The sequence below is a fragment of the Hippichthys cyanospilos genome, chromosome 1, assembly GCF_059441005.1.
Source record: "Hippichthys cyanospilos isolate Australia breed blue-spotted pipefish chromosome 1, RoL_Hcya_1.0, whole genome shotgun sequence".
In the NCBI taxonomy this organism is placed as follows: Eukaryota; Metazoa; Chordata; class Actinopteri; order Syngnathiformes; family Syngnathidae; genus Hippichthys; species Hippichthys cyanospilos.
This window is the reverse complement of record NC_142369.1, coordinates 29,278,695-29,304,677: the sequence shown is the minus strand read 5'-3', so window position 1 is coordinate 29,304,677 and position 25,983 is coordinate 29,278,695. Positions and strand designations below refer to the sequence as shown.

The 25,983-nt window shown below is 43.3% G+C and overlaps 2 protein-coding genes and 1 long non-coding RNA gene across 6 annotated transcripts in view; 1 reads left to right on the top strand and 2 right to left on the bottom strand.

The window, feature by feature from the left end:
* Window positions 1-1,193: 1,193 nt before the first annotated feature.
* LOC148430022 (uncharacterized) lies at window positions 1,194-9,206 on the bottom strand. Its single transcript, XR_015863795.1, has 3 exons — window positions 9,058-9,206; window positions 1,722-1,822; window positions 1,194-1,626 (listed from the first exon to the last, which is right to left on the bottom strand). It is a non-coding gene; the product is annotated as an uncharacterized LOC148430022 (long non-coding RNA).
* Window positions 9,207-9,274: 68 nt separating this feature from the next.
* Window positions 9,275-19,566, top strand: rflna (refilin A). Of its 2 annotated transcripts, XM_088403182.1 has the most exons (4): window positions 9,275-9,474; window positions 9,559-9,923; window positions 17,138-17,247; window positions 17,317-19,566. In XM_088403182.1, exons 2-4 carry the CDS (start codon window positions 9,699-9,701, stop codon window positions 17,648-17,650), a joined length of 669 nt encoding a protein of 222 aa, XP_088259308.1. In that variant the 5' UTR covers window positions 9,275-9,474; window positions 9,559-9,698; the 3' UTR covers window positions 17,651-19,566. The 2 variants fall into 2 exon arrangements, with proteins under 2 accessions (XP_088259308.1, XP_088259224.1); XM_088403098.1 differs by having other exon boundaries at window positions 9,275-9,923.
* The window catches only part of ncor2 (nuclear receptor corepressor 2), a 93,006-nt gene continuing 86,352 nt past the window's right edge, over window positions 19,330-25,983 (bottom strand). For 2 of the 3 annotated variants that reach the window (XM_088402758.1, XM_088402681.1), the window contains exons 40-46: window positions 25,612-25,793; window positions 25,276-25,410; window positions 24,915-25,057; window positions 24,784-24,837; window positions 24,085-24,294; window positions 22,223-22,402; window positions 19,330-21,665 (exon numbers count right to left, since the gene is read on the bottom strand). In XM_088402758.1, the coding sequence (XP_088258884.1) occupies window positions 21,475-21,665; window positions 22,223-22,402; window positions 24,085-24,294; window positions 24,784-24,837; window positions 24,915-25,057; window positions 25,276-25,410; window positions 25,612-25,793 (1,095 nt within the window). In that variant the 3' untranslated portion in view covers window positions 19,330-21,474. The remainder of the gene's footprint in view (window positions 21,666-22,222; window positions 22,403-24,084; window positions 24,295-24,783; window positions 24,838-24,914; window positions 25,058-25,275; window positions 25,411-25,611; window positions 25,794-25,983) is intronic. The other variant, XM_088402839.1, reaches the window with a different exon arrangement.

Here is a 25,983-nt window from a genome sequence, read left to right as displayed (position 1 = left end):
CCAACTGGCCTGGAACTGAAGTTAGGAGAGAGGTACAGGATCTAGGTGAAAATGAACACGTACATCTAGTTTTGGGCACATGTGATTGTATGTTTGCTCTGTAGAACACGTCGTAGCAGGAGTGTTTGGTTTGGCACCTTCAGACACACTCCCACCTTCCATGTGTTTGTTACCTTTTGCGTGTCTGTGTTTGCAGGTTGAGACTGGTATTAAACACAGCTTGTTTACATGCAGAAAGTGTTCAGAGGTATTTGTTGGTGTTTGTGCATGTGAAAGTTGGGGAGGCCTGAGGTACCAGGTGCTGGCAAATTGGCTCTTTTACAAATAGATACAAAGCAAAATATCAATGATTTTTTTTTTTCTGATATGGGCAAGGTAGCATGCATTAACACAATTAAGTGATCTCAATTGTCGTAATCTTACATTATCTAGTTGGTTGCAATTTTTGTGCTTGAGCTTAAATGGGAAAGGAAAAAAATGTCAGGAATCTTCTTTTCTTGTTCTCACTTGGCAGGTCAGGCTTTTCCAAACAGTCCAAGATGTAAAGCAGGGCTTCTGTTTGTTGCCAGCTAGTCTGTCCTCTCACCAGGCACAAAAACAGGCCTCCGAACAAGAAGTTTGAGGCTCCACATGTACAAAGAAAAAAAACACACCAAAAAAACGCAGATGGCTGGGCAAGCATAATAAGCATGCCCCCCTTCCTCCTACACACAGGAAAGGAAGAGTGAGTGAGAGGAAGCATCATCCAGTAGAAAAGTTCATCTCTGTGAGGTAAAAGGTTGACTCTTGCTGAAGAGCAAATACTTGAAGATAGAAAATTGTGTGTATGGAGAATGTACATAGTACATAGATAAATTGAAAGGATTTTGCCTCCATTCAACCTCCTGTTATTTAATCATTTTCAGAGGCAGTTCTAGGAGGGGCGGGGGGAACAGCGCCCACTTAACTCTGCAACTGAACCCCGTCTCTTCCACTGTACAGACACTCCACAATGCCCGAGTGAAGTTTGTGTTACATCATTGCCATGAGTGTAACATTGTGTCATAATATCTTGTAATGATGAAGCGCTGCATTAAATTAGACAAATAGGATGAATACCACGAATAAAACATTCAGACAATAATGTATAGTGATAATAATAATGTACTGTATAGACAATAGTGTGTTCGCAACCGCATGGCTGTGCGCGCGCATTTACATTTGTGATTTGTTTTTCAAATTGTTCCTTTCTTAAATTCACCATTGTATGGTATTATAATACTATACTTATGACAATAAAACTCTTGAATAATTTGAAGTGTCCAACCCTTCCAATCACATTGGCATACCCTGTTAATTTGTCATCCTTGTTTAACCAAGAAGTAGCTTGATGACAATTGCTAAACAACTGATGGGCAAAGAAACACAAATACAACTTTCTATGAATTATATTCACTTGCGTCAATTGCTTAGCGTGACTGAGGCGGCTTCCGGACTTGTGCTGCTGTTGCGTGGATGGAGGCCTGGCGCTGACTTGGATGAATTGAAACGTGAGCCAGCCGCTAAGGCGCAGGCTCCAGCACGTCCAGCCGCCAGGGTAGATAGAAGATTAACCAAAGAGGGGACCAGCTTCCAAATCAGGGACGACTGAAAAATCAAGTCAAAAAAGCAGTGTGTAGGTAAAGGGGTATGGGAATGTGACAAGGAAGCAATAGTCAAGAACTCTGGTGATAGAAACAGACAGGAATGGATCAAAGGTCTTGCAGGGTGGAGCAGTGTGGAGCAGCTGTGTCTTGTCCGCCGCAGAGAACCTTCTGCTGGGTCCTGGTCTGGTCTGATCATTCTGTCATGAAGAGGCATGGCGGAAGAGGGTGAGACCCCAAAATGCAAGGAGGCAGATAGGTGGGATGTGCTCAGAGTAATAATTTGATATAAAGATGAGAAAATATATACAAGGTCAAAAGACTGCATACAAAGAAACAAACAAAAAAAGCAAATACTTTTGTACAAAAACACTACAGCCTCGGGAAACACAGGAATGGAATTCACAAGGACAGTGAGGTACTGAGAGCAACAACAACATCATCAGTGACCCGATATGAACTGAAAGGAAACAAACTAAAGAGACGAAACTGACGCGACAGCAAGGAAAGCCCGGGAAAGACACAACTGGAGCAGGTAGCTGATTGGCAAACACATGGGAAGCAGGTTAATGAGGACAGGTGGACGCAATCACACTAATGAGACACTGACACAAGGGACACAGAAACATGAACTTGAACAAAACCCCAAACAACCTGGAATGTGAGAAGACAAATCAAAAACGCCCAGAAGAGTGCAGAAAACCCCATTACCAATCCAAAACACAACAGATACCACCCCAGAACATTACAAATTAAAATGACAAATATGCTTTTTTGTCCTCTTGGGATACATAACAAATAACAGCAACATGACACCAACGGTCACAAGATGGGGTCAGTATAATATTTACCTCATCATTAAAGGCCTTTCCCATAGAAGTTTTAAGTGTGCAACATAATCAAATATGATCACGTTCTTTGCCAACATTTTCAAAATAAGTGATATTTTTTTCTGTTTTACAAAAATAGAGAAGCATGGGGAATTCCTTTAGTAATATGCAGAGAAAATCCAGTATGGGTGGTCCTTGCCTGCCATGAAAAAAATCCCTGCAGGCAAGGAAGCAAACACAAAGCACCATGGGAAACCTTCCGTGATGGCAGAATGCTTTGAGCTTCTGTCAGACTGGCAGCTGTCAAGTCATGAACTAGTGAACTTGCAGTGACTTCCAGTGAAATAGCAAATGCACATTTATGATGCACATCATTTTTATTGTTCTACCTGGTTTAAGTTTAAACTGATGTGCAGCTTGTGCCCACCACACTAAAATGCCGGCAATTTGACATCGTCTTTAAGAAAATGCAATTATCAAGATTCAAGAGTTTTGTGGTCATATGCATGGTAATACTACGCAGTGAAATTCTTATTCTGCTCACTTGCCTGAGCAGATACATTCCACAATCAAGCAAATAATAAAGTAGGCAATAAAACAAAAACAAAATAAATCATACATTTTTTATCATGCGTAAGTACAATAGGTCCACATTAAAAACAGGTCCTTAATTTTATTGAAAATACTTATAAGTAAAGTGTTTTTATTTATATTATTACGTGCCATACAATAATGTTGTCATCTATATTGTCCCTCATTGCTCAAATGTAACTATGCAATGTGATAGTAATATGTTTACATACAGTATGACGCAAATTACCACCACGTTGGGTGACCCCTGATATACTGTTTTTTGTTGTAATAATATGCAAATTTAGCCGTCCGTCAATTTGTTTACAATTTGCCTGCAAATTCAACAAACAAACAATATATAATGCAGGTTCATGTTTGTAGGATAGCATTTTAAATCTCAAGACTGGTTTACTATGTAATGACTATTTTTACCAATAAGGGGTTGAAATGTTACCTAAAAACAACAATTGTATCATGATAACTTTCACTAAAAGTTAAGCTATTTTCTTCCTGTAGAAAATGTCATTTTCAATGTGACATGTAAAATTCTTTGTAGTGTTCATTGGGAAAAAACACAGGTCATTTTTTGGCTCAGAGCACTGGTGTAGCATTTACGCTAAAACGCCAGAGAAGCGCAAGTTCATCCCATTGCAGCGCCATTCAACAAATTCAATAGAGCAGACCAAAACTTATTTTTGCCCTTGAAAGGCATTCACAGAATAATCTTTCATGGCACTCTGAACGAAGAGTTGGTGAGCGCGTAACAGCCTTCGATCCTGGTCCTTGAAGGCCGGCCTCCTGGATGTTTTGTTTTTCTCAGACAATCGGCAAGGTCTGCAGAAGCGAGATAACGATCCTGAGCATTTGAATCAGGTGTCTTGCAGCAGGGGAGACAAGAATTGTAAAACATTCAGGACACCAGCCTTGGAGAACCAGGATTGAAGACCGGTGGTATATAGAGTTCCATATCACCCACTACATGGCATGCATTCATCAGTGTTAATGTTAATTCAGAGAGCCAAGCTGCAGTCGGGTGCTTTACTCTCAAAAGCACCGAGAATAAGACAAAGTGCCCTTTCCTTTCCAAGGAAGGACACGAAGCCGTTTGAAGTGAGATGAATGGGACGAGAAACACAAACAATTCTTTATCTCTCCGTCCAGTAGGCGACCATGACCTCTTCCGCATTCAGCCAATTGCGCTTCCGCTCGCCCCCTGCCCACCTCGTAACCGCTGCGCATATTGTTCACGCTGAGAAGCACCGATAATCGACATTAACACAAGGCACATAATGTACAGTGTACACTATCCCTAACCGTGTTTTTTTTTTTTCCAGAACTGCTGAAACTGGTTGAACATGTTATTCTCATAACCAGAACTCTGCTAGAATTGCATTTTACAAGCACATAGTTCTTACTGGAGCACTGTATCAACATAGTCATCATTAAATCTGTTTTTTTTGTTTTTTTTTAAGGGTAAGGAGTGAAGGAATGCTAGTGCTGATAAGTGCAATTTTGTGATGTTTCATTTAATAGTCATCTTTCTCACGGTGCTCAGGTGTTTTTGCATTTCCTCCTTGGATTTCAATAGCAACGGCCTTAAGTGATCGATTTTTTTTTTTAACATTACATAAAATGACATAACATTTAGGTGCCAAGGTGCAGAGTGTGATTGACCTCAGCTGAATTGATCTGGAAACCGTGACAAAAATGCATTTGGGGTAACACAGTCAGATATATACGAACAAGTTTAGGTTTTTTTCGTATACAGCGAAAACCACAAAATTGCCCAAAAGGCTAACAACGCTTTCTTCATCTTTGCCACTTTCCAGCCATCCGGGCACCTTTCTCAGGTCGGTCTCGGTAGAGCTAGTGCTGTGTGATCACACACTGTGAACAGCAAAAACACAGGTCCTATTTTGGTCACGTGTGGAGTCTTGAACATGTTAAAAATGGGTTGAGGTTAAAAAAAAAAAATCTGTGTGTGTGCATACTGCTCTTATAACAAGTCTCTCAAAAGTAGCATTTAATGGCGAGCTATAGGAGTTTCAGGGCAGCATGCTAGCTATTTGTGGAATGTGTGTGGTCTTTGGGTGTGACAACAGTTAACATAGGCGCTATCATGCTTGCGTTAGTGTCAAATAGTCGATTTTCCTTGTCATGAAGCTCTTGGAATTTCCTTTCGCACTTGTCTTTCCTGCAAATATAACTTATGTGCACACACCTCATAAACACTGGAGGGAAAATTATATATCAAAAAAATATATACATACATAAGTATATGCATACATCCAAACACATGACAGTGCATCCACACACACACACACACACACACACCCACACATTAATCAGTGCAGGCTAGCAGCAAGCATACCAATCAGTAAATGTAGCCCACAATATGAGTGCTGCTTAAACATGAAGCAAAATCAGTTTTCATGTTTAACAATTGACTGTTCTCATGAAGCCATGAGAAAGCGTAAGGTCAGGTGAAGAGTAGTGGAGGTGCCAGTCACAAGCTGGGAGCACACCTCACGTTGTGTGATTTTTACTGCTTTATGTACATTCATTTAGGGAATTATATGCTTTAAATACGACAATAAAGTTGATGTAAGTTGATGCGATGAAGAAAAATGATCTTCCTTTGTCTATCAATACCCATGCCAAGGCCAGACTATTAACAATGGTTAAATAATACATTTACTTTTGCGCGTGCGAGACTCTAGCGATTAACTGGGTTTTATCCCGCATGTGTGAAACGGCGGGGCACTTTCCTGGATCCCTACTTTTATTGCAATCAGCCCCAAGGTGAATAGGTCCTTCCTTGTACCATACTCCAGTGCTCAACAGAGTTTGTGGTTAGTAGATTTTGTGTAATCCTGCTGACACAGTAGCAGTAGAGCCCAAGTGGAAACAATTTATCTATCAATATGACGTACGAGCAGCTTCTGTCTGTGCAACAGCCAGCCACAAAAATATGTCCTCTTGCACAATAAAACATTCGACGTGAGGCCTATATCAAATTTTCTGCCTTTGCAAAGGTAAAGTTGTAACGTTTGTACTCACAGTGAGCTATTAATTCAACAGTACGTGTATTTACAATTGGATCTGTTTTTGGAGGTGGTCTAGAGCTACACTACACTGCCCTAAAGGATGTTCCTAATCTCCGAGCTTTATGTGACACAGCGTTTCTTCCGATCGTCGGATCGCTACATCCGTAAAGACGACATCATCAGTGACCGTTGTTTGTGTGTTTGCTCACAGTTTAGAGAGAGGAAGGTGTCTTTCATCAATTAAAACCAGATGCAGAGAAAAGAGATGCATTATGGATCCGACGCGGAAGTTTGGACACTGACTAAAACTGTCTAAAACATTCTCTTAATCAGCCGGCGAGCGTCCAGCGTTGCCGTATACATTGTGTTCAAAGCAAAGTGGAGAAAGGTCACCTATCTGCGAGATGTTGACAACGATTTCCTGGTAGTCTGAAGAAGAGCCTTGTGTGTGGAAACCACAGTTGACGTCCCTGCCGACTCAAAACAAGCTTTCTGCCTGCCAGTCCCGGCCTCTCTGTGGTTTGTTTACATTAAGAGTCAGTCCAGACAGCACACGAACGCCTCAAGAAAGCACCGCGCTTTGAAAAAAAAACAAAAAATCTTCCCCTCTTACTCATGTTTCTGTTCGCAAATACTCCCCATTTCATAGTCTCGCAGCTTGTAGGAACCATGCATGTTAGGACTATTTGTGTCCGACCTCCTAAGGAGAGCATGATAGTGCTATATCAGGAAGAGCACTGAAAATGAATTGTCAGCAGATGACCTGTCCTGTCCTCTGAGCGCGTGTCTCCCTCAAAGTCTCAAGCTCAAGACCTCAAAGTGCTCAAGAACACAATCCGGATTGCACAGCTCGTCAATCAACTCCTACATAATGGAGGCGGTCGCTTGGGCGAGTGGAAAGTGTTTGTTCCGCCATGTCTCTTAGCCGCAATCCATTATGGAAAAGGTCAAAGGTTTCAGTAACAGTGTATTCACTACAGAAACAAGATGGGTGGAAAAGGGGGCCGTTTGGAAGGAATGATAAGAACCCATAGCGGTTTATCTTAATGAAATAGTGTGCTACCTAAGTCATTGCAGATGAAACTTGATTGGAGTAAAAATCTGCGCATGGGTGTATACAATCTTTCGTAGACATAACACCTACTGCAAAGACATGTATTGGCTTTCGTGCTATTTTTTTATGTATGGAAGGTTGGTTTTTTTTTTTTTTTTCAAGAAACACTCAAGTGTGGAACCGCCTTCAACTTCAAATGGTCTCAAGCAGGCATTCTGAAGCTATCCCAGCTGTCTTTGGGCAGTAGACAGGTCACACCCTGGACTGGTTGCCAGCCAACCGCAGGGCACACAAAGACAAACAACCATTCTCACTCACACACACAATTTTGAATGTCCAATATACCTACCCTGCATGTTTTTGCGAATGTGGGAGGAAACAGGAGTACCCGGAGGAAACACCCCACAGGCACGGGGTGAACATGCAAACTCCACGGAGGAAAAATGTTTTTCTTTAACTATATATATATATATATATATATATATATATATATATATATATATATATATATATATATATATATATACATACATATATATATATATATATATATATATATATATATATATATATATATATATATATATATATATATATATATATTAGAAGAATTTGAAAAGGTTAAAGGGTTGAGAAGCCTATGGAAAGCTATTCAATAGCCGCCCTACAAAAAGTTAATAACACTCAGTGAAGCTGCAGATTTCCACTCAAGTTTTTACGCTCGTTTTCAGTGCTTGTCGTTCGTTCTCATTGAAGCTGCAATTGGGCCACCCCGCAGACACGCCCACTACACCCACAAACACACACCATGTGTATCCCAGTGTCTTGTGGGTAATCTGTATCAGATCTCAGTTTTAATTCTCCGAATGCCTGCCACACACCGCGGCCCCAAGACACATCTGACACTCCCTCGGCCACTTCCTGCTGAGAATGCCAAACAATAACAACGCGAGCGAAGGAAAGCGAGCTCGGTAAAAGCTCCAGTGCCGTTAGGTGTATCTTGCACACATAATGAGAAGTGAACAAACATCACGCTTGATTTCCTGGCAATCTTGTGTTCATCACCATGGAGAGCTGCTGGACCATCACACACACAATCAAACAAAGCGAGCGCACATTCGCCTGGATGCAGCCAGGCTCCTACTGATTTCCTTTTTGGCAGAGCTGCTGTTTGCAAGAGCACTAACAGCGAGGCCAAACACGATGCGGCGGAAAGCGCCAACAGGCATTCAATTCTTTCTCGGTGTGTGCGTGAAACATTTACCCGCTCAGCAAACGGTGGACGAACAGCGTTGCCACCCACCTCCGCCCATTCCTGAAATACGCCAGCAGAACGCTTTGCGTGTGCGTGACACACACATGGACGCACACATATACACACACAGTTTCTTCTTCAATAACATGACCGCCCTGGGCTTAGCAAAGTTCCGAAGACCCTTCCAGCTATGGCAAGACATCACTTTCTATATATCACTCAGACGCACTACTGCGCGGACACACCCATAATCTCCATGGGCGCGGCAGGCACCCCTGCTTGTATCTAGTCAAGGTCAAAAAGTAAGCAGAGCTGCATTGAATTTTTAGGGTTGCATTAGTGTTTGCTAACAGACTCGGCTTTGGATAACTTGGTGAATACTTGATTGCTCTTTGAGGTTGTCAGCAATGGCAGTGAGGCCTAACGTGGTTTCCCAAAGCTGAAGCCAAGGCACACCACCAAACGAAAATGTTAAACAAGTTAAACATAATATGCATAATGTATGCTATTCAAAAGAAAGACCAACAAGTGAAACGGATTTTAATGGTTCTGTCTGTAACGTTATGTTCCTGGCAAATATAAATACATTATTTTTGAACCGGTTAGATATTTTTTTCCCCACAGTACATTGGTTGGAGATGTGCAGCAGCATCCACGAGTAAAAATGCTTAATTACCTTTTCAGGCGTTCCATTATTATGTCACTGTGTGGGATAACCTTTTCTTGCGGCAAGAAAACGGCAGGGTGAAATTTCTTAAAAACAGCGACGTTGCAAATGACGACGTGAGAGAAGGCCACATGCGCTTCTCCTGCTGGTCAAACGGGAAATTGACGCTGATCGCGGCCGCGGATGTGCGAGCGCGTGCACGCGCAGTGACGCGCACTCCTCTTCTCTTCTCTTGCAGAGTGAGCGGTGACGAGCCCCACAGAGGAGCTTTCCTCCAGACCCGCGTCAGACGCTCGTCTACTTTGTATTTTTTTTTTTTTTTTGCGTCGAGCGATACGTGTAGCATTTGCTTCAATATCGATGTGACTTTTGCAAGCTCGCTTCGTGCCTATTAGTGGACCCACTTGGCTATACTTCACGGCGCAGGTAGGGCTTCGTTCATCTTAACTTTAGTCGTGCGAAAAGAAAGTAAACGGCGAAGTCAACTTCACATCATATCTTTTCTCAAAGTCCCTGGAAATAAATTGGCCACGGAATTCGAACTTTTCGACTCTGAGACTCGACGAGAGAAAAGGGGTGGGTGGAGGGGGGACTTTTTCCCCCCCCAAGTGCGACTTTGCGTCCTTTCTCGCCTGCAATCGTCCCCCGAAATGGTGGGGCACCTCCACTTGCAAGCGATGGATGAAAGTCTCAAAGGAAAGAACCGGGAAGGGCTGCTCGACAGCCCGGACTCGGGTCTCCCTCCCAGCCCCAGTCCGCCCTTTTGCTCCCTCTCTCCCGCTCTCCTCGAGCCTCGCTCTGGCAGCTGCGCGACGCCGGTGGAGAGCCAGCAGCAAGCGGCCTGGAAGAAGGACGCCAGTCGAGAGGGCAAACTGGTAAGATGCATTTACAGTATAGGATTTTATCAGTGGCGCAAGCAAGGCTCCCCCCCTTGACCTACATTTACAACTTAACTTCTGATGCGTCCCATGAAATTGTTTTTATTTATTCCCAACTGACTTCTTACATCCCCTAGGCATTTTTTAGTGTGTTTTTAGTCCAGTCAGATTGCTGTGTGCTGCCGTGTTAATGCAATCTACACAGGGCCTTCGCAATCAGCAGTGACAGCTGATTTGGTTGAAGCTAAAGAAAATGGGCGGATGGATTTATATGCAACAGGAGCAATCGGATTTCCAATTCTGTTACATCAGCATTTTCCCATTCCCTGATTGGTCGTCAGAGCAACATTTGTGGGCTATTATTAACTTCTATACGTCTTCTTATTCAGAACAGATCATGCATTGCATAGTGATGTGCCATTCAATTGTGTTTTTGTGCAGTATTAGTCGTTTCTATGTTCGCGTGAATGGGTTTGTGTGCATTGCATTAAATGATTGACTATCTTTGATTGTCCGGCGTGAAACAAATCTTCCATCTGGAAGCCGCCTCCTTCACACCTCCCCCTCCCCTTCTCCGAATGTTGAGGATGCCGTTAGCTGGGGAATCCATAGAAGTTAAATGCCTGCATGACTTACTGCATCTGACTTAACTGGTTTTATGGGGAATCCAAAGTAGGAGCCAGTGAGCCATGTTTCATAATGAGGTATATCAGTTGCAGAAGGCCTTGCCGTCTCTTTTCCTGTCCACCAGCAGGACTTGCTGGTTGGTGATTGGTTGACTTGCAGTGTTATTGTGCATAAGTCACTGATGGTATAACAGTGCATTTGCGTTAGCCTGGGTTCAGTTCCCATTCAGTAACACTGTAAATGTCAATAGTTTAGTTTGCATTGGCAATTGTTTGAGATTGTGCCCTGCAAATAAATGGCGGCCAGTTCAGAGTGTTGTCCACATTTCACATTACGCTCCACAACTGGAATAGAAAATGGATGGAGATTATTGTACATCCAGTCAAATCATAGCTCCCGCGGAGCTCGCTGATATGCTGTTTATGTGAATCAAGATTAAATTAGGATCATTTTCAAGCTCCTGCAAAGTTGCAGATGAGCTGATTATTTGAATCAGGTGTGTGTTGGAGAGAGAAAAACTAAAAGCATGCAGGATACCGGCCCTTGAGGACTGTATGTATGTATTGTGTGTGTGTGTGTGTGTGTGTGTATATGAGAGAGAAAGAGAGAGAGAGATTGATTGATTGATCGATCATATAAAACAGGTTTCCCCAAAAATGTGAGAACAAAAAAACACAAAAAAGAAGCAAATGCAAGAAATTGGCAGTATATATTCAGTTCAATGAAATTTACTATATTCTATTTACTTAGATATTAATATATTGTTTCATGTCACTAAACATCATTATAAATAAGCTAATGTAATTCAGTTGTATATATTTAGAAATCCAACTATAAATATATATATATATATATATATATATATATATATATATATATATATATATATATATATATATATATATATATGTATGTATGTATATACACACAGTATTTATATATCCGCGGTCGGGATTGTAACGCAAATTCACCGTGTGGCATGCAAGCAGGCAATCTAAACTTATGTTAATTATCTAATGTGTGCAAAGTCCCTGGTAAAAGGTAAAAACATCAAAATTGTACGTACATTTTATAAATTGGTATCAAAATCGTATACTAAGTGCTACATATATAATATGCATGTATACAATTAAATAACATCATAAATAAAAACATATATGTAGGATTTATTTACCTTTGAGCGAGCTCACAAGCTTATTATGACTATATTCCCGAGTGAGGGTAGCCTAGGCTAGGCTAGCTTGGTATTTCTTGATTACATGCAGCTTTATTTCCATATAAATCATTTTCTTCTCTTTTTAACATCACTAACAATCTTACGACCCATGGCTAACCAGTTCAAGTTCGAATTAAGCACTAAAATGCACTTTAAATACGTTTTTGTAAGCACTCCGCCATTCTTCGCAATGTCTCCCGGCTACGAGACACCACATTTGAATCAGGTGTCTCGAAGCATGGAGACGTATAAAACATCCAGGACACTGGCCCACAAAGACCAGGGATGAAGACACCAGATATCCAGTTAGCACTCAGTTCTATTTTTGTAGGCATTTCAGCACTTAGTTCATGATTGTATGCGTTATATTTTGCAAACGCAGTGGATATCAGATGTAGATAATGGAGCGCTCTAGCGGGCTGAGACCCTCGTTTGTGTCTAGTACAGGGGTGGCCAAGTCCGCTCCTCGAGCCCGCCTGTTTTCGATGTTTCCCCTCAACCAGCACACCTTATTCACGATCGGCCCATTAGCAAGCTTCGCAGAGGCCTGAGAACGACCTCGCTCATTTGAATCAGGCAGTTTGGTTGAGGGGAGACATCAAAAGCAGGCTGACGACTCGCTTGTCTCCAGGACCAGACTTGGCCATTCCTGGTCTTGCAGGCCACTTTTAAATGGAACGAAAGGAGCGACTTCATTTGACCATGACTGCTCAGATATGCCTGCGCTCATCAGCAAATTTCCCATGATTGAGTCTAATCCTCCACTGCACACATATGCTCCGCGAACCACGCCATATTTATGCCGGTCATGAAAATCGAGCCCGAGATGTTTTGTCTTTGGCAGCGCAGTGTTCTATTTATTGCTTGGCAGCTGAACAGACTGGATTCAATTCTTGCAAGTTTTGGGGTTCTTCCAGGTACTATGGCTTCCTAATTAAAGTCACGGCTGAGCTCAAGCCTATCTCTGCGTGCTTTGATCACCAGTTGAAGTACACATACAAACAACAACATTCAGGCATATGGACATAATGTTCTTAACTTTTGATGCATGTTTTTTGCGGTTATGGAAGGATACCTGGAGAAAAACCCATGCAAGCACAAAGACATTATGCAAACTCCACACAGGAAGGCCAGAGTGGATATATGAACTCCAAACCTCAGGACTGAGGCAGACATGCTAACCACTAATCCAACTTCCCGCCTCATCAAAAGAAACCCTATAGTTTGCAGAAATGAGTAAAATGCCCTCCCCTGGTGGCGGTGAAGTAATGACGGACGTGTGAGTGTAATAAAACGACAGACTGCTGATTACAGTTTGGTTTGGCTTGAAAAAAAAAAATGGCCGCCTGACAATCATACTTGATAACACTAACTTTTTTGTGTACAGCTTTTGCAGTAGACTGAAAACCTGACACTGTACTACCTTTTTTCCCTCTGTATGCAAGAGGCAGCAAGACATTTAATCAAAAATAATTTCCAGATCACTCCCAGTTTCCAAAGGTCTGGGTAACATGTCCGTGCATGCCTTGTGGCTTTTTAAAGGTCTAATGGAGGCTTCAGAAATGCTGTTGTGCATCCTGAGGCTGTTGTGACATTAGCCTGAGATACACCCACGCACATACACAGATCCGCTAATCTGCTGGAAGTTCAAACCTGTTGGCCATTTCTGCTCAGCTCATTCCTGCTCGTTGCTTGTCTTCAGATTGATCTGAGAGGAAACGATCAAAAGTTTTCCATCAGACAACATTCCCTTCCATCCCCGCGCCCCCACTTGCAAATCTATTTTGGAGTTGTTTTTGTGTCACCTATGAACAATCGGCCAGCACTATTTTCAGGCGCAGGGGCTTGTTCGAGGCTGTTGCGTAAGTGCTTGATGACTCTTCATTTCTAAATGCAACACACATGCAAAATGCTCAGGCAGCCTGTCTGTCTGTCTGCCTGTCTGCACACCACGTCACGGGGGTGCGACATGCAACAATGTTCTCACCGCGTCCCTCTTTGATGTTCGCACAAACGTCTGGAGGCTTCAGGTGGGAAATGTTTGAGTTGGCTTGATTCTCAGCGCCTTTGCGTTGTTCTTTGGACACTGTGCGGCTTTGTCAGCAGCACGCTGTTTTTCTGGGCACGAAAACGCTTCTTCCAGGATGGGTTGAGTCTTTGTGTGCATGCTGGAGCTTCTTCCTGGAGGCCGCCTAACCTCCATTCAGGTGTTTAGTTTGCACGTGATGGTGAGCACACACATTATAGGAGTGAACTCTGCCCGCCCTCACCTCCCAATTTATCGCAAGGGATATGTTCCAGACCCACCCGCCATTGGGGGAATTTTGCCATACAACCTTATGAAAATAACTTTTGTCCCTGCGTGTGCTTGAAATACATTCAAACTGACTAAAACACACTTGTTAAAGGATTGTTTTGGGCCTGCCCTTTTTGCCCTATTAGTCATTTTGAAATTTGGCAAATCGACCCACGTAATCTACAATCATCATCAGGGAGCTTGAATATTTTGTCACTGAATATTTGGCAGCAACCAGTTTGGGAAAAAATGACCCAATTTGTGATGAGGAAGTGCGCATTTTGCAACATTTATTTTGTAAACTTCAGTATGGCCGAAAAGTAACAAATATACTCGTTGTCAAATTGATATGTTGGTGAATAACTAGGGCGCTTATATTAAATTATGTTTTTAGTTTTGTTTCCACAAACATTTGCAATGGGGAAGGTCATTGGAAAATGTGCTTTCTGAAAGGGGTCCCTGAATCCAACAAGTTTGAGAACCTCTGGAATAGAATGCCTTTATTGTCATGGTATAGCTGGTAAATTGGCAGCACCGTATTCAAATAGTTTTATTTGTATCCTATTTAATGCAAATTGCAATGTTTACCCTTAACAAAGCTGAAAAGAAGTTTGGACGACACTACATTCGTTTACAGTATTCTATGCAAGGACAGGGTATGTTAAATGCTGCCTAAAATATAAGCATAACTTGTTTTGAAATATCTTAGTCATTTTACTTATTTTTACTTATTTTCTTTACAAAAAAGAAAAGAAATACTGCAGGAGGGTTTGGAAAAAATGGGTCAGAATAGTAACTTTCGAGGGAGGGCTGCATAATGTATATGTAACCGATAAATGCGCAGTCTACTGCTCAAAAAAACATTGAAGCCAAATGCAGTGCCCCTTTTACTACCCACACTCTAGGCTGTGTGTGTGTGTTTTCCGTGAAAGCTTGTCTTTCTCAGATGAATGGGAGATTGAAGTGAAGACTGGTTTAGGTTTTGCATAGTTTTGGCTGATTAAAGTGTTTGTATTTGTGATTAATAGCTGTAGCGTACGTATAGGTCCATCCATCCATTTTCTCTTATCCTCACAAGGGTCGCAAGCTTGCTGGTGCCTATCCCGGCTGGCTTTGGGCAGTAGGCGGGGGGACGCCCTGAGCTCGATGCCAGCCAATCGCAGGGCACAAAGAGAAAAACAACCATTCATGCAAACAATCACACCTAAGGACAATTTAGTACGTCCAATACACCCGCCATGCATGTTTTTGGAGTGAGGGAGGAAGCCGGAGTGCCTGGAGAGAACCCACGTGGGCTTGGGGAGACCATGCAAACTCCATACAGGAAGGCCAGAGCCAGCTGGATTTGAACTCGGGTCGCTTTACCTGTGAGCCGGATGTGCTATTGAATAGCAATATATACTTGGGCGGCTCTGTGTCGCAGCGAATAGCAGCTATTCACCGCGACACAGAGCCGCCCACGTATATTTTTTTTTTAAAAAAAATGTTTCAAGTGAATGGCCAGGGTTCATGTTTTGTCGGGAGCGACGGAAGTGCCGTTCATATTGGACTGATAGAGCAACGGCCCCAGGATAACTGTTTGGGGTAAACTTCCAAAAAGGAACGGAGACACTGTACGAACGGACTGCAAATGACTAGCCGGAAAGAAATGAAAAATGCCCACTGTTAATTAGGTTGAATTTCAAGTAAACCTCAGTGCTATCTAGCATGCACAAAACACTCAAGGTCCCCAAGTTGGAATTTATACTTTAAACTATTTCAAAAGAAAAAAACTTTTGCAATGTAGTGGAGGCGCGAATAATGAACCTCAACATATAGCGAGCGGGCCTTCGCTGTAGCTGTAATATCCTCCCGTGTCTGAGATGATGGTTCAAGGCATGAACATTCTGAAGAAGTGTGCACATGGAGATTGAACAGAGCTGCTGGTTCCAAACATTGGGATTGCATAGGTAAGACGAGCCTCACGCACTGATCAGCCATGCCCTTGGCCTCTTGTCGCCCGTTCCCCGTCCTGGCATGTGCGCCCAAGCCGCAGCATGTGACCACCTCCAACTGTAATGTGAGAGGCGCGGGCAACCGCTCGCTTCACATGGCCCCGCCAGGTCCACGTGCGAAGACGTTCGTCCATCGCAAGTCTCGTTGCAACATCTGCGTCGAAACAGTTTGCTATTGGATTTGAGAAATGCTCCATATTAAACCCAGTTCATATAAGTAAAAGCACAGATTTTTACTCTGTCATTGGAGTGATATCCAGGTATTATTATTTGACAAACAAGAGCAGACAACACTCAGTCAACAGACTTGAATGGAATGGACAGGAGGTTACATGATATCAAATATTTCCCAAGTGTGCCGTGAGCAATTAAGAGTCTTTCAGAATGTCTTGATGAACTTCATGTCTGTTCTGGAGCTTGCGACCATGTGTGCAAAGAGCAGTGGAGCGTAGCAGCAGCTGTTGAAATGCTGCTCCAAACATCTCCTCCACCATTGATTCACCACTTCACACGAGCGCCATCTCCACGACCTGCTTTCCCATCTGCTCTGCCATAGTATTGGCTATTGAAAAGACTCAACATCTGTAACGCATACTATCTGAAGGTTGTGGGTGAGGCCGTTTTTTTCAGGCTCAGCTGTAGTGACCAAAAAAAATATATACTGAATATCCACACTTGTGAAATTTGGGGCTTTTGAGAAGTTTGAGAAGAACTTTTTCTGGAATGGATTGGATGAGAAGAAATCAGATCTGTAGGTTGGTTCTTGATAGGGAACTATGAAAATATGGTTGCGTATTAGCACAAGTAAGCACAAGTTTATTGAATTTTATTAAATACACAAAACGTGAGTGAATATTTGCCAAAATGCTCAGCGTAGAAATTTCTTGTGGAAATCCACCGCAAATCTCGCTTCCCTTTTCAACTATAATGATAGGTTAACACGGTGGGAACGCTAGTTGCGGTTTTGTTTGCTCCCCTCGTACGTGGGGAGATCTTTTCCTGGAATTTTGTTTGGAGACATGCTGGCAGCTTTTACATTTGCTTCCTGCTTTTGATCGCAAATATTTCCTCCCCCCAGCTGCCGTACCTGCTGCTCAACACCACAGGAACAGACCCCAGGACTCGGATGTACCCTGTCTTCTACGGGGAGAGCATTGAGGTTGACCCAAAGCCGGAGCAAGAAGTCAAGTAAGCGACGTAAGAGTAAGATGACCTTTGTGGCAAAATTCCCGTGCTCAAGTGTAACGTCTCCTGCAGGTGCGCGTCAGCGGTGCGGTACGATTCAGACAAGCATTACCAAGACGGCGTGTACTGCCTCCCCGTTCCCACGGCGACTTCGTACAGCGAGACGGTGGTGGCGGTGCCCAACTGCACCTGGAGGAGCTACAAGTCCCAAGTGTACCTGGAGCCACGGCAGAAGCCCATGAGCTACCAGAGCACCACAATCGTGTACCCCAAACACGCCAAGAACATTTACCGCACCACGCTTACCTACAAGGCCTCGGCCGCACGCCGTTGGTTCGTCTCCAGAGTGCAGCTGGAGTCCAGCGAAGATTCCAGTCCCTGTATCATCTACACAGAGGACCTGTAGGACTTGAGGACAGCATATGAGAAGGGCGATACAGAAGATCACTTGGAGGCCTAGACTTTTTTTCATTCGTTTTTCATCTCGTCTCACCGAAGAGGAAAACCATTTACCTTTATGCCGGTGAAGTTTGCCACGAGTTGCTCCCGTTGCGCCTCGTTGGCTAACGTCTTACTATTTCAAGAGAACGAGAGCCGACGCGAACCCATTCGCTCCTGCGGGATGGACCTCGGCGCAAAGAAAAATTTGAGTGTGGAAAACATTTTACAACCAAGAATGAGGATTTAATAACATGAGCTGGTGCAGCCCCTCTAATTACAGCTTGATTGCACTTGCTTCCATATATGAAAAGCATCTCGATGTGTGTATTAGTGTTTGAATGATTGGACCAAAGTCAGTTAACAATAGCGCATGGGTTGATCACACCAGTGTCTCGCCGTAATTGTAGCCGGGCCAATTTTTAAAAAAGTCTCCCTATTTCTTTAGAGGCTCATTACAATTATACACTGGAGTATTAAGGCCACACAGAAAAAAGATAAAGGGAGAAAACAAGATCCTACTAGAATGAAGTCAAAGCACAACGGTGAAAGGTTAAATATATGTACGAGATTCACAATGATGCGACTCAATGGGTTTCGTTTGTGAAAAAAATATTTCATATTCATTGTCTCGGATAAAATGACGTGTTACAGGTGTGCCTTAACTGTGTGGTCTAATATTCCTTTGTTAAATTATAAATCAGCAATAACTTCCTGAAATGACAAGTTTAGAGAGCAGTTAAGTTTTTTGTTGTTGTTGTTGTTGTTTTTTTTTTTTTTTTGCTATCGACGAACGAAGGTATACTGAAAGTGCAGATTTGGGTTGACCCTGTTAACTTGCGTGGCAAAGAGCCTCATGCGAGAAGCCAAGTTTTGAACTGGATGATTAGCTAGCAGCTTCAGTTGGCGCATGAAGAATGTCGACAAAATTCTTCATGCAGTTTGCTTCTCAACAATTAAGTCCAGTGCCTGATTTACTAAAGATGTGCCAGTTTTGTCGCCAGAAAAAAAGGGTCTCCGGGTATAGGGAACGCCGTCCGAGTACAACGTCGTAATTAACGAATTTGGTAGAGTTGTGGAAAATGGGAGTGCGAATATTTTGTAGGTAGCAGTCACGTGTCGATGGTGAGTGAAGTGTCATTAGAATGATGAGAGCTGGTTGGATGTGAACGCATTGGTTATCTTGCCGGTTTCATGCGAGTTGTTTCCTAACACTTGATTTTGTGACTGTAAAATAGTTTTCTGATGTATATGTGGACATGAGGCACTTCGTAATTCTCTTTATTTTTTCTATGTCCGCGTTGCTCCTGTCATGATCTAATTTAAAGATGTATATTGTAATTGAATAAAGTTATTATTTTGGACAAGATGCTATTTGTGTCGTTGATCGCTTGAGCAACAGTAAGGCGTTGTCTTTCAAATGCTCTTTGGTAGTTTTTTGGTTTTGTAAATACAAATTGAAAGAATAAATGCGTTCACTACCCTAGAGCTAATCATACTCACCGCGATGATTATGTTGGTATCCCTAGCCATGCGAGCTGTCCACATGAAACACTAAAGTGGGCTTATTACGCTACCTGGTGGTACATCTTTTAATCGCAGCACTGTTCACTTGACACCTTTTAATGAAGTGACTCAGAGACTGTGAATGGCAATAAGCTTTTTATTTAAACATTAAGGCAGTGTCTTATTTGTTTTCCATTTGTACACTGCTATGCACAAAGCTTGCTGGTGGGCATGTAGAATTTAATCGTTTTTTTTGTTTTGTTTTGTTATACCGACCTAGAAGCAAGCCACATAAATATTTACATCTATTTAGTTTTATATACAATCCTTGCTATTATACAGTGGGTTATAATTATATAAAAACATTATGAACAAAACGTTTGAACAATGTTATAATTTCCCCACATCCCTGCCCTCCCCACTCCCTCCTCCAGGGACTACATCAGATACTCGTCATTATTTTTGAGATGCAAATAAACTGTGGTTGGACAAAATTACGAAAGCGTGGGCGAAATTAATGCATGTTAAAATTCAATTTAGTATTTTTTTTTTCTTTAAAAAAACTAGATCAATGATTAGTCCGTCATCCGCTCAAGCAACAGCTAGATATGGCTTAGTCTGTTTACAGTCACATTCTTAAAATTCATCAATGTATTCGTGATGACAAATAACCGAAGACTGACGTACTGTACAACATGTGTCGAAATTGCACAACCTCTATTGGTATTCAAGTGGGTAAAAAATATGCCTTAATCCCACCTAAAAGACGGCCGAGATAAGCATTGTGCAAGCGTGACATGCTTCACCATCAACAGGCAGGATGGAGGGAGGGAGAGGAGATAGCCCGAGAACGGTCAACACATAACACATCAACGTCGCTGCGCTCAAAGTCATGACTGGATGCGAGCAGATGATGGTATCCAACTTTACACACGCCACAGAGTGGATCAGAACATTTTTCTTTCTTTAGAAATCCCATTTCACCTCGCTTCAATCCCACCAGTAGACTGACGCAGTTGGCGTTACGGCGAAAACGTCAAACGCAGGACCGCTTGCTCGTGTGTGGGGTTTCAAAGCTCGGTGGGGCTTGTGTGTGTGTGACGGACAGATGCACAAAGACATTTCATTTGCTTCTCTGTGAACACGATTCCCAGCAGGGGCCCTGGCAAGGGAGGGGCCAAAAACAAAAAACAGTTGTGCATCACTTGGTAACTTCAGTACTGTGCGTGAAAAATAAATGGCACTTAACACTAAGAATATACTATCATGTACAAAAACTGCACAGGGGAGATGCTAAGGGTCTTTCTCTTATGCAGTACAAGGTCAATGTCAGGTCAGACTGTCACAAAAGCTCCAAGATGAGATCCTTCCTGGCAGGCCAGCTGAAGACGACGCAAAGGACTGAGGTACACCTTATCAATGTGAAGAACCAGCTCGACTTCTCTTTCGCTCACGTGTGATTGTCGCTTGTGTCACTTGAAATCACTGGTGGTGAGAACAATGTTGACGGGCGGAACGCGGGAGAGCCTTCCGCCGCGCGTTGCCTCGCTGTTCTCGCGTCCATTTGTCAGCGGGTGCTCCACGACGCCATTGTGAACAGGCCAAAAACTAAGTGCTTCATATCCAAAAAAAATTTCGACAAACACAGATGCGGTTATGAAAACAGCGAGAGAATGTCACTTGTCTTGAGTGCCATCATGTGGCAGAACATCCCACGGGACAGCTGACGCCAGCGAACGGCATGTTTACCCTGTAAACCAATGATACGGCCCTCCTGTGCTCAAATCCGTCCCGACCGACCGCAGAAGCATTTTGCCATTGCGGACCAAGGACCACGCATACAGTATAACCATAATCACCATCAAAAAGTAATTGTCTGCGATCACTTTCCCAATCCCAAGGCTGGACTTAGGGAGGTCAAAGGAGAAAAAAAAAAACGAACAAAAAAAACCTTCTGTCCCATTCCTAGCAGGGTTGACACGGTAAAGAAATGTAATGTCTCGCGAGTTGGGCTGTTGTGCTTAAGGCAGGCACAGCAGCCATCAGGTTTAGGAACTAACTGAATCCCAAGAATCCCATCCGTCAAAAAGAAAGAAAGCGTAAGCACTTGTGCGCAGCAAATATGAATGTGCCCGAGTTGATAAGGCCAGCGAGGGGAAAATAGAAAAAAGCAGGAGTCGCTCTGATGATCTCGGAGTCAGCATGTGGATCGAAGAAGGAAACGCAGACTGGAATGATGCGGGACGTTTGGCCCAAGCGCGCCCGCGTGGATGCCGGCATGGCGGCTCACTCGCTGTCAGACAGAGACTCGTACTGAGACATGAGCAGCGGCTTGGGCTCCTCCTCCCAGCTGCGGCCCTGCCCCTGCCCGGGCGCGTGGCCGACCGGCTGCCCGGACGAAGGAGAGGGAACTGATACCGTCCCGCCGGGGAAACGCATAATCAACGGGTTGCACGGGAAGGGGGTTGGCGTTGAACCTGAAAGAAGCACATGGCCTTCCATTACTTGCTGTGCAAACTAGTCAACCTGCACATATTTTCCGTTTCAAATTTGTACTGTAAATACACCCAGAGGATTTTCTTTTAAAGGAGTTGGCGCTGGACCTAAACCAAGCACACGGCCTTCCATTACTTGCTGTGCAAACAAGTCAACCTGCACATATTCACTGTTTCAAATTTGGACTGTAAATAGACCAAGAGGATTTTTTTTATTTACCGTAATGATTCCCCCCTACTTATTTCATTTTAAAGATTGACTTCAGCACTACCTTCTGACGTTTCGCTTCAGAGGAACCACGTTGACGTGATTTGAGCAGCTCCTTTTGGAAAAAAGTAGTGTTTGCCTCCATCTCGGAGTTAAGGAACTACGTTGAAGTGAAGTGAGGACTTTTCATTGCGATAAATAGTGCTGAGCCAGCGCCTTGGCCTCGATAGGTCAATCTTTTTCTGACGGGGACATCAATTACCCGTGGACTATTTATGGCAAGGCTCTCTGCTGGCGGAGCATTATATTCCCAATGTAGATGCTCTAATACCTGTGGAGGAGGGTCGGTCCTCCCAGACTCGGTTAGTCAGTGGCGTTCTTCTATTACAGTCTCCTTCTGAGTGGACTGAGGACACAGAGGACGGCCTTTCACCCCCTGACAGGCCGGGTCCTGGAGACTTGGTCTTCCGCCCGTTAGAACGCCCACCACCTTTTGAAGGCTTCCCACCACCTACAAAGAGAGATGACGGAGCTTGAATCTTAGGTAGCGTTTCAAACCATGTCAGAGGTTGCTAAGCGTTAGCGCGGGAGTTCTCAAATTTATTTTTAACCCCTGCCTACATTTGATTTTTTTCAGTCTTGCAATTTTCACATTTCACAAGTAGGAGTTCCTGGGTTTGAATCTCAAACATAGTCAAATGTTTCCTGGGTATCTTCCCCTATCATTTTCCCTTCTGGCCCCAATATTTCCAAAACGTGTACCTGACATTAACTGCAGACTGTAAATTGCCCATCAGTCTGATTGTGTGAATGGTTTTCTGTTTTGTGACACTGTGGCGACCACTTTTTCACCCTTTGCTTAATCTGTTGACACAATCAGTAAACAAAACTGTATCTTTCTGTGTCGAGTACAGCTTTTGTGCTGGCTGCGATTTGTGCGTGCATGGAGTCACTAACCAACAGGGATGGTGACATATGAAAAAAAAATAACCATCCGGTCTTTTTACCTACATCTCACCGGGACACTCTCTCACTTTGTCCACCTCCATTCAGCCCTTTTGATTGGCCTTGACGATGACTCCAGCGGGGAATACTTCTTTCGGCAGAGTCTTTGTTTTAAAAGTCACCAATGGTGGCAGTTTCTGCCCATTAGCATGGCAACCAAGCACAACAGTAAAAACCGACTTCTCGTACCCCGTCGTGCGCATCGCCACCGTGATGGTCCCTTTCCTTTCTATAGAGTGGCTCACCAGGATATCGAAAGAGCGAGAAAGTTTTTGTTGGCAACCTTTTTGCAGCAGTAGGAGTGGATGATAGCCAGCTTTTCCTTGTAATTTGCCAGAAATTGCTGCGTCACGGAAGCCATTCCCCGGATGGATGAATGGCGCGGTTTCATAAAACGAAAGCACCAAGACTGTCCTTCTTGAACGTGTTTGGTTTTTATTTCTTTTGCGTTATGGTCCTCAGTTGAAAGGTGACTGTAGAGACGCTTCTCCCGAAGGTTTTTTGATCATGAATCCACTGGCCGAGTTGGCCTCCTCGCCTTGTTTGAGGGGAAACACAGCACCCGGTCGTGGTCAGGGAGTCCTCTCGACTTGGTGGAGCTCATTTTCCTGCTTCCTCCATTTGCGAAGCATGGATTTGTTGATCTTAAATTCTCTCGCGGCGGATCTATTACCATGTTCCCCCGAGTAACTGATAGCTTGCAACTCAAACTGTGCCTCGTAAGCGCATTCCTTTGGAGGTGCCATTTTTGGGGGTCTTACTCTTTATAGCTAAACTGATACTGTTTTGCACAATATATATACCCGCACTACATATCTACTGGGAGCATGCTTTTATTGTCCACTTTCACGCCAACCTTCCCCCTTTAACGTCTGCAACGTCTGTGGGTGTCAGCAGGAAATGCTCCCAGTGGGTCAAGCGGAGCGCTCATTCGAGTCACACAAACAACGGTGCTCACATATGATGCACCGTTTTTACATGGCGCCCTGTCGATATTTAAGAAAATTTAAGGCTTTTAATGGTGCTTTATGGTCATGAAAATACCGTATTACTTTCACAACAGGAGAAATGGACCTCACCGAGCGGAAAAATGAACTAGAAGTTCATTAAAACTTATCGCGCCTTCAGACCTTTGGCCACATTAGCAGGGTATGATGTGGTGCCTACGTGTCTGGAGAAGCTCATCACCTTGTGAGAAACTGTCCTCTGGACGTCCATCAGTTCCACTCATAGCAGCAGGCAGACCAGATGTGAGTGGACTGGCAACATTGGCCTGGGAGCGTTCTTCAGGCTGATCATCAAATTTTCCCATTAAGGCCTTTCTTATAATGGCCTCAAGGCCTATCGAGCTGCCGGGTGTCTCTGGAGCTGGGTGGCTTCGGACATTCACAGATCCTGCTGAAAAGAGAGAGCAGAGCATTCGTAAGGTTTTTATTTTTTAATCATGATTCATCCTCCGTGCTTGTATTTATTTTTAATCAAGTAAGAATGAACTGAAATACTAAACAGTGGATGAGAGAAAATGCTGACTGACGTAGAAGGCGGATGACCGAGAAAGACTGAGAGAGAGAGAGAAAGCTTAAGAGAAAGAGAGACAGACAGATAACACAAAAGCGCGCTTAAAAAATGAGTGTTCAAAAATAAGGATCTTTAGTTGAATTTTATGAATAAGGCCAAGTGCTCGATGTATTTTAAAGTACAAGAATACGATTTGGTTCGATTAAATCAAACCAATTTTCCGATTCAAAGTCATTTTTATCATATCCGTAAAGGGATGAAAGAAAAAAAAATACCTAAGAAAGCATTCTTTCGTCAAGAAATATTGAGAACATTTGAGTTATTACTTTTAGTTGTGTAGTGCTGAGAAATGAGGGGGAAAAAAGTGACCTGCTGTTGTAGACGCTGGCATATTGAAGATTTCTGTTCCAGGCTGACCTGCATCTGAAAGTGCAAGTGTAAGTATGCGCACCTAGACTTTGTTATCAGGTGCAAGATAGCTACACTCAAATAATACTTACTAAAATCACTGTCATTTCCCACTACCGTCATCTTCTTGATCATCTCCTGTTTCTTTGATTTCACAATAGCGGATGTGTTCTCAGTCAGCTTGCTGAAGAAAGCTGGAGGCTGGGAGGCGTTCGGAGGCGAACGGGAGCCCATTCTGTTAGAAGGACAAGTTCTTGTTCAAAAGAGCACTCTCAAACCAGCTAAAGTATTGTGGAGCTGAAGCTAAAACCACTAAATACAATGGAGGATCACTGATGATGATTCTACACACAAAGGGGAAATGTATCAATCTAAATGATGTAAGAAATGCACATTGGATAGCACATCTTTCCTCCAATTATTTGTATGGAGATCCATGACAAAATGTCTTACACTTGCTCTCCTTGTTCATTCGAATAGGACCCTCCGCCCTGGATTTCCGGCTCCGAGTTAACTCCAGCAGGAGATACCGGTTCAATACAGTCATTGGAAACACTGATCGGCGAAGACTTAGATTGAGGAGGAGACCTGCAGAGCACACACAGATGTGACCTTTTCCAGATATCAGTCTCCCTCACATAGCTTGTCATGTGTCTGTGAAACATGAGTACTTGAAGGCTATTAATACATTTAGACATCAGAAATCAAATGAGGAGGAGTCATGCCTCTTCTTTGACAACCTGTTGATCATGTTTGCTTCTGGTGATCTTGCTTTGTAATGACTCTTACCGGTCTCTATTACGATCTCCCACAAGACCCTCAGGATAACGGGTCACTTGGGGGGACTCCTGGGAAGTGGGCGGGGGCTGCGAGGCACTGGGGGGACGGGTCAAGTCCAGGATAGGTGAGCCATGGTAACCTTGTTGATGCTGCTGCTGACTCTGCCTCGTGTAATCTTTCGTTATCACCTCCTATTGCCGTGGAAAAGGTTTGACATTAAGTTGTAACAGGCTAAACCAATGCTCCTCATTTATATTTAGCAATTTTTAGCCCATCCCCGGGGAAAGCCTTTTGCGCACCCATCTCCCACGCCAACTACAGTATAAGCAAGATTTTTATCTATAAAAATTGTACATCTAAATTTGTAGCCTTTTTAACATG